The sequence below is a fragment of the Leopardus geoffroyi genome, chromosome D4 (assembly GCF_018350155.1).
Source record: "Leopardus geoffroyi isolate Oge1 chromosome D4, O.geoffroyi_Oge1_pat1.0, whole genome shotgun sequence".
Taxonomy (NCBI): Eukaryota; Metazoa; Chordata; class Mammalia; order Carnivora; family Felidae; genus Leopardus; species Leopardus geoffroyi.
In genome coordinates this window covers 6,485,716-6,493,960 of record NC_059342.1, presented here as the reverse complement: position 1 = coordinate 6,493,960, position 8,245 = coordinate 6,485,716, and the positions used below count along the sequence as shown (strand labels likewise).

The 8,245-nt window shown below is 37.9% G+C and overlaps 1 protein-coding gene across 1 annotated transcript; it reads right to left on the bottom strand.

Annotated features, from left to right (window-relative positions):
- Positions 1-1,101: 1,101 nt before the first annotated feature.
- LOC123593785 (prorelaxin) lies at positions 1,102-6,737 on the bottom strand. The gene is made up of 2 exons (XM_045470268.1): positions 6,342-6,737; positions 1,102-1,541 (listed from the first exon to the last, which is right to left on the bottom strand). The coding sequence occupies exons 1-2, from the start codon at positions 6,547-6,549 to the stop codon at positions 1,204-1,206; spliced, it is 546 nt and encodes a 181-aa protein (XP_045326224.1). The 5' UTR covers positions 6,550-6,737; the 3' UTR covers positions 1,102-1,203.
- Between the last annotated feature and the right edge of the window lie 1,508 nt (positions 6,738-8,245).

The window sequence follows — 8,245 nt, the reverse complement described above, 5'->3', positions numbered from 1 at the left end:
AAGTCAAAGGAACTGGCTAAATACTAAGATATTTGTTAACTTACTATTCTAACAGTTTTCATATCATCTCACAGTTATTTTGTTATAGAAATGGCTTGTAAATTCTCATTGAACAGAAAGCTTGTTCCCTTGTTAAACAGTTCTGCTGTAATATATGACACTCAGTTGTTCACTCTCTTCTATATATCTGTTCGTTTTTCTTCTTAAAAAATAATTTACTTTTAATGTCTTAGATGGTAACATTAGAAGAACCCTAGTTTGAAAAATCCGACTAAATTAAATGGATTTAGTATCCAATCTGATTGTTTGCAATTAATAGTTCAAGAAGACACAAACATCTTTTAAAACCTGTAAGAAAAGTCCAAGTTGTGTGACTCTGTATATCTGATTTGAGTTTAAAATCACTAAAAACATTTTGGTCCTTTTTGTGTACCTGGTGTTAGGCACTGTATAAGTTGAGTTATTTTTTATTTTTATTTCTTTTGCTATTAAAATAATTTGTTTAGGGGCGCCTGGGTGGCTCAGTCGGTTAAGCGTCCGACTTCAGCTCAGGTCACGATCTCGCAGTCCATGAGTTCGAGGCCCGTGTCAGGCTCTGGGCTGATGGCTCAGAGCCTGGAGCCTGCTTCCAATTCTGTGTCTCCCTCTTTCTCTGCCCCTCCCCTGTTCATGCTCTGTCTCTCTGTCTCAAAAATAAATAAACATTAAAAAAATTAAAAAATATATTAAAAAAAAATAATTTGTTTAATATTAAGTAGTGAAATAACATGTGGGCATTAGGTCTAGAGGAGAAAGAGTGGGTGACGGGTTTTAATTTATCAAATACAAATTTTAAAAATAGGCTTATCCTTATTCACTAATGCAAAGCATAAGTTTTTGCTAAGTTATCTATTAAAATTTTTTTAAGTTATTATATGTGTTTAAAATGATAAAGATTATGTCATTTTAAGTTAACAGTATTAAAAAGGCAATAACCCAATTTAATTACCATTAATTTAAAAGGCAAAAATATTTTTTGGAATAAAAAGTTATTATTAACACAAACTATAACAATTCAAGGAATATTTTGTTACACACCAAATGAAAAACCCAAACACAAAATAATGATTTCTCATATTTTAATAATCAGTGGGGTGATAGAACCATCAGTGAATGTGTCAGGAATACATGTGAACACTGGATGAAATACACAATACTTTCATCTCAGCATAAATTAGCAAGCTCTTTCATGGTACAACCTACGTTACAACACCTGTCACTGTATTTTATATAGTCTGATCTCTTTACTCGAGAATGTGCATCTAACCTTGCTCTTCCTAATTGTGAAAGACTTTGGTCTTCAGCTTCATTTTGTCTACCAAGAATACTTTTCTCCACTTCTTCCAAGTTAAGATTAGAATCCTTCAATGAAGGTTGTAGTTCTCTGAATGATGGCTCCCTCTCAGACAGTGTTGCCTTCAGCTCTTGTGGCAAATCAGGAATGTACTCCAACATCCCATTCAAGGCTTCTTCTCCACTGGTGATGGAGGAGGACATGATTTCTAAATTAAAAAAAGAAAAAAAAGGAGGGGGTAGAGAAAAATACTCAAGGAACATCAGGAAAAAATAAAATAAAATTTTGCAGAGACATGAAAGAAAGTTTTGTCTTAATAGAATTAAACATCAAAACAGAGTTAACAAGTATCCTGATTAAACAATTTAGTGGATTATAGTTGGGTGGCTTAAATTACTACAGCATTACTAAGATTCTGCTTTACTCCACAGACCTCGTGTCTGTCTTTCTTCATGTCCCCTTAATGCTTTCATCATAGTCTTTGACTCCCTCTGACATTTCTGAAGTCATCTTGGTCATCAAAAACACTCAGTTTGACTCCAGATTAATTTTTCTTACCTAATTTTCTTCTGTTACGAACTTCTGACTTAATTCTAACTTAATCCTCTCAAACATTCCATGGTGGCAGATTACGGCCTCAGGATAAAGGTAAAAAGGCAGAATTTTCAGCTCCTCTGATCTAAAAGGAGATATTGGTCTCTGACATCCCTCATACATCTATCTAACAATTTCTTTTCTCCGGAGTATTTACTCCAAATCAGTAGTATTTTACATTTACTAGAGAAATGGGCTAAAAGAACAGTGACCAAAATACCAGTGACTTTAAGAAGAGATTGGTATCTGTTGTGCTGTGTGTACTAACTAATGTACTTTGTATGACTTTTGTTCCAGTGTTGTGGATCATGCAAGCTCTGCATGTTAAGGGAGTCTGTTCTTAAACACCTCCCAGGATGGGCAAATAAGAAGGTTGGAACTTGGACTGGGAACCTGCAGGAACTCGCTGATGTCTTCCTTTTTTTTTTACTTTTATTTTTTAAAAATGTTTATTTATTTTTGAGAGAGAGCACGCGAGCGAGTGGAGGAGGGGCAGAGAGAGAGGGAGACACAGAATCCGAGGCAGACTCCAGGCTCCGAGCGGTCAGCACAGAGCCCGACACGGGGCTCAAACTCATGAACTGTGAGATCATGACCTGAGCCGAAGTCGGACACTTAACCGACTGAGCCACCCAGGAGCCCCTGGTATCTTTCTTCTTTGATCAGTTGAACCTTCATTGACTGTTTCCATGTCTCTGGCACTGCCAGGTAAGAGATATAATAAAAAGGAAACATATTTCTTCTTCTCAAAAAACTCTCGGTCATGTAGACTCTCTCCTAACCTTACCTATTCCATTTACACAATTTTGAGAGTTTTAGCACCAGAAACATTAGAAACACAGATGAAGTTTAAATTATAGTATAAACCTGTATCAGTTCTTGCTGTTCTTCATGGACAGCCAACTGTCCTTTTCAGCTTACTAATAAAGTGTGGCTCTTGAAACAGTGGAAACAATGAAGCCAAGATATATAAATCTAAACAATGTTCTGTAGATTTCTGGGTAACCGTTGATGACTATTGATCAGAGGAAATCACATCCCCTCACCCAGGCAGGCATGAATGCTCTGGGGCTGGCCCCTTTCCTGTGAGTTCTTTAGCAAGGGTCTCCATGCTCTCCTTTCAGCCAGTAACAAACTTCAATAGTTGGGAGTTTTCAAGTGAAAGAAAACAAACCCTAGGATTTTATCTTTCCTTCTAATGCTCGTTCTCATTCATGTTCTAAACCTGACAGATGAGAATCTGTACCATTTTTTTTGGTAGTCAGAAGTTTTTGCATTTTCCTCCAGTAAGATACCCCAAGTTTAATTCAGTCTCCCCATAAAACTCTCCTTGCTCAAACTTAAACCTTCTCTAGTTGGGGCCTTTTTGAATGCAGAGAAAAACTAATAGTAAGTTTAGTAACTTTCCATATACTTAATGCCAGTTAATGAATTAGGCAAAACAATTGTAGTTTCTGTTGTGTTTATTCATAGGCTGTGTTTTTTGGCATTCTTTTTCACATCTTGACTATTGTGAGCAATGCATGGGGAGTGGTAATATCTCTTCAAAATTTGGATTTCATTTGTTTTAGATGAATATGCCGAAGTGGAGTTGCTGGATCATGTGGGAATTCTTTTGTGTTGTTGTTTTTTGAGGCATCTCCCCAGTGTTTCGCACAGTGCTTGCACCATTTTGCTTTGCTTTCCCACCAGCAGTATACAAAGGTACTAGTATTTCCACATCCTCAACAATTCTTGCCTTTTTTTTTTTTTTGATAATAGCTATCCTGACAGCTGTGAAGTGATTGTTGTTTTGATTGCTGTTTTGATTTCCATCTCCCTGATGATAGTGATATAGAGCTTTTTTTTCTTATAACTGTTGGCCCTTGTATGTCTTCTGTGCCAAAAATGTCTGTTCATGTCTTCAGTCCATTTTGTAATTGGATTATTACCTTTTTTGCTATTGAGCTGTAGGAGTTCCTTATATATGTCAGAAATTAAACCCTTCCAGATTTATGATTTGCAAATACTTTCTCCTAATCCATAAACTACCTTTTTACTCTGATTATTTCCTTTGCTCTGCAGAAGCTTTTTAGTATGATGTAGTTCCACTTGTCTACTTTTGTCTGATTGCACTCTTTTATTAAAATTATTTTTTAAACTTATTTTGAAACATTTTCCAATCAACAGCTTTACCTTCTCAAGTGTAAATAAAAGATAATATTCTAATCAACCTGAATTCATATAAACATCTCTCTCTCTTTTTTTTACTGTTTATTTTTGAGAGAGAGAGAGAGAGAGACAGAGCACAAGCAGGAGAGGGACAAAGAGAGAGGGGGACACAGAATCTGAAGCAGGCTCCAGGCTCTGAGCTGTCAGCATAGAGCCTGATATGGGGTTCGAACTCACAAATAGCAAGATCATGACCTGAGCCAAAGTCAGATGCCTAACCAACTGAGCCACCCAGGGGCCCTCTTAATTACTGTATTTTGGACTAAAATTACTAACATAGACCTCTTTTAGTTAAAAATATCTCTTATTTTTTAAAGGGGTGCAATGTATTTCTGCATACACTCTGGTAAAAAAAATGGCTAGCTAACAATAATACAAAACAAAAACTAACAATAGAGGTTTTATAAGCTCATGAATCACAAGTTATTTTGATTGACATGTACTTCCAAAATGATTCTTACCTAGTAATTTAAGCATTTTTCTTGATCTTCACTTGCAGGCAATATTTTGTTAGTTTATTTCCAGTTAAATTATGTACTGGGTAGCAATGAAGACAGTCCTTTGAAAAAACTTAAAATCACAATACTCTGCTACAGAAACAGAAATTTGGCCAAATAGCTATATTTAAATGTGCTCAGAAAATCGTGTTTAAGTAACAATTTGGAAACAACCTAAATGTCCACTAAGAATGGTTAAATATATATAGTAGATTTGTGACATAAAATACTATACAAATTTTTTAAATTCACCAAGGTGGGTCTCAAACATACAACTCCAAGATAAGAGTCACATGCTCTACCCACTGAGCCAGGCAGGTGCCCATACATTTCTCATTAACAGTGCCTGTCAGTTTCTCATTTAATGTAGATGTTTTCATTTTCTCATTAAATTCACGTATTTTTTCAGAGTCTTTAGTATCTGTGTTTTTTATTTTTTTATTGTATTTATGTGTATGTTTCAGCCTTTAATATGAGCATATTATTTATTCAGAAAAAGTGAATTAACAAAGGAAACACAATGCAGTCTGGTCTTGCCGACTTTGAATGAGTAAATTTCTAAACTCTGTAGTGTAGAATATAAGCATTATGTAAAAACTTGCATTAAATAAATCAGTCTCTGACCAACAGTATAGAAAAATAAAGTAAATAGCTTTATAATCATACTTTAAATCCCATAAAAGAGAAGTAAATGTGCTTAGTGTGCACAATGATTTTACGTGAAGGTCACTTAAATATAGGATATATTATGTAGCCTATAAAATATAGTTGTGATTTATCATAAATCACATACATGTTGTAAAACATAAAACACTATTCATAATTGGGCTTGCCTTTTCTGAATTTAATATAACCCATTACACTGATTAGATGTGAAAGTTTGTATTGCTACTTAAACTTAGGTTCCATTTTATCTCTCTAAATAGTATTACTAACAAAGTTGGTTTTTTTTTTGTTTTTTTTTAAACCATTCCAGATTTGAGCTGTACTCAATTCTGAGGGGTCAGGTTTTCTCCTGTAGGGGATCAGGCCTTTTTCTTTCTCTTCAATCCCTTCTCTTGCAAATGAACTTCAAGGCCCATTGCAAAGAGGGTGGGAGGCTAGGCTCTCCCAGACTTCAATGAAATTTACAAATAAAAATAAAATTAAAAGAGATTTTCGATGGTGTGGGCCACAGTCCAGATTTTTTGCAAAGGAGGAGAGTTGTTAAGAAGACCCTTCATATTTACCACTCCAGGATCCTAGCAGTGGTCTCCGAGTTCAGTCCCATGCACTTTGGCACTCAAACCAGCGCACACGACCCTCTGCTCTGTGCCCTGCGGACTTGACTGTGGTGTCCAACCCAGGTGCGCCCCCACCTCCAGCGGGTCTTTGGGCGACAGAACCACCTCTGTGGCTCCCCCTCGTCCCCATCCCGATCATCCTGACTGTCAGGAGGTGAAGGGCACCAAGTGCCTCTCAGGAAAGGCCTCTGCTGTGCCCGATGCTTTCACTTCCTCTGGTGAGATCCCGGGTGCGACCTCACTAGAAAAACACATTGCAAGAGAAAATTCCAAACTTTTAGGCATCAGCAACCTCGGAGTCAGGGCTAAGCGCGGGAAGCCAGCGCGGTCTGGAGCCGCCCAGCTCGGGTGCGCTTCGGAACGGTCTGGCAGCCCGACCACAGCCAATGGGAAGTGGGGAGCGGCGGGGGCCGGAGCGCTCACCTGGGAGTGCGGCGGGTGCCTGCCGAGTTTCCCGGTGTTGCTGACTGTTTTTTCCCCAGGACAATGAGCCGCAGATCCGGATTTGTAGTCGGACATACTCGCGGCCGCATACCTTTAACACTTCCTTCTTCTGGGCTGGGATCTCTCTGGCACGTAGGCTCAGTAGCAGCCAGACTCCCAGCAGGTGGGATAAGAACAGGCGCAGCATCTTGGACCAGAAAGCTGCTGCCCTGGGCGTTTGCTTTCCGCTAGAGCCTGCAGCCGCTGACGCCTACCGGTCTCTGCCTGTGTTCCAATGCTGGACTTTGGGGCTGCTTTCCTGGCCAGGTTCAACCAAGCTTTTATAACCCTTGGGTGACCACTTAGACCTGAGTCAGTGGTCCAAGCCCCACCCTTTTCCCCACCCACCTCCTTGGAATTCCCCCTTTCACTCCCCCCAACCCCCCACCCCCTATCCCACCCCACCCGCCCTCCGTTCACCCTCCCCAACTTTCCTCCACTTGCCCATCTTTCTGTTCTTGGATCTTTTGCAGCTGTATATATTTTTCTTTTCTTACCTTTAAAGTATTTCACATACTTTAGGTAAAATTAGTCAAGATTTAAACTTTTCTTTTATCATAAAGTTATGCATGGCCCTTACACTAAATTATATCAAGAAAAATAGAATTGAAATCACCCATATTCTCATAGTTCAGAGTTTTCCAGCATGACCATTTGTTGTATAACCTAATCTAAATAAGTTCATTAGAATAGTGTCTGGTATATCAGTCATTAAAAATACAATGAATGAATGGAAAAATTACTAGCAAAAGAGATATCTGATGACTTTTTTAAAAATCCTGGTTAAAAACATTAAAATTATCAATGCATCACTTTAAGTTTGTACGATATCTTAAGTTTACAGTGCACTTTCTCTACTGACTTTCCTTGACTCTTCTGGGAGATAGTTTAATTGTAACCAGTTACTTGAATATTTTAATTTCAGATTGTATTGTTTCTATATCCCTAGAGACTGGAGAACACACACACACACACACACACACACACACACACACACACACAGAAACAAAAAATGCCACAATTCTAGAAAGAATATTTTGATAATATAGGTTACAGGACAGAAATCATGTCTATTATTTTTACTGTATTTTATGTTTACTGTATTTAGTGAGCTTCTAATTTAACAGTTTGAGATAATATGCTCATTAAATAATCTTTCTAGATGGACACTAACTTTTAAGTGTAAATAGGTTCTTTTTTTCAATAATTTATTTCCTTGTGTTCATAATGTATTCAGATTACCTCAGTTCCACCAGATAAACTAGAGACATGGAGGAAGTTAGGGTAGCTTTGGGTTAAAGTAATAACAGTCAGTTACAGATACAGCTATGGGATAGAATATTTCTCATTTCTAGGTTGCTGCTAATTTCAACAGGACCCACTTGGCATTGATCAAATGCTAAGCATTGTGTAATAAAACACACACACACACACACACACACACACACACACACACGCACACACACACCAGCCCTGACCAAAGCTATGAGATGGTCAGAGGTAGTGCTTTTACATGGGTTTTTGCTAAAACAAGCAGTTTGGGAGAGGCTTCTCAAAACTGAGGTTTGAAGGTTTTTTTGTGGGTTCACAATCATTGCAAAAAATAATCCATTTGCAAGGCTGCCCTCCAAAGTAATTGCTTGTGTAAAATGTAAATTTCTGGGGGGGAGGGTAGCTTTGGAGGGGGTGGAGTGCATTAAAAATGTAGTAGGTGACTGATACCAGCTTCCTGTGACCATCTCAGACGACCTCAAGGAACAATTAAATACAGGAAGAGCCAGAAAACCAGTTAAGCAAAGGCATGCAAGCAAAATTTTTAAACAATCAGATATGATAGAAACATG

What these genes read in the sequence shown, in the direction of transcription:
- LOC123593785 (XM_045470268.1), bottom strand. Translation starts at nt 6,549, where the DNA reads ATGCTGCGCCTGTTCTTATCCCACCTGCTGGGAGTCTGGCTGCTACTG. An exon ending in GGCACCCGCCGCACTCCCAG is followed by an intron (nt 1,542 to 6,341) that starts GTGAGCGCTCCG and finishes TTTTTAATTTAG; the next exon opens with AAATCATGTCCTCCTCCATC.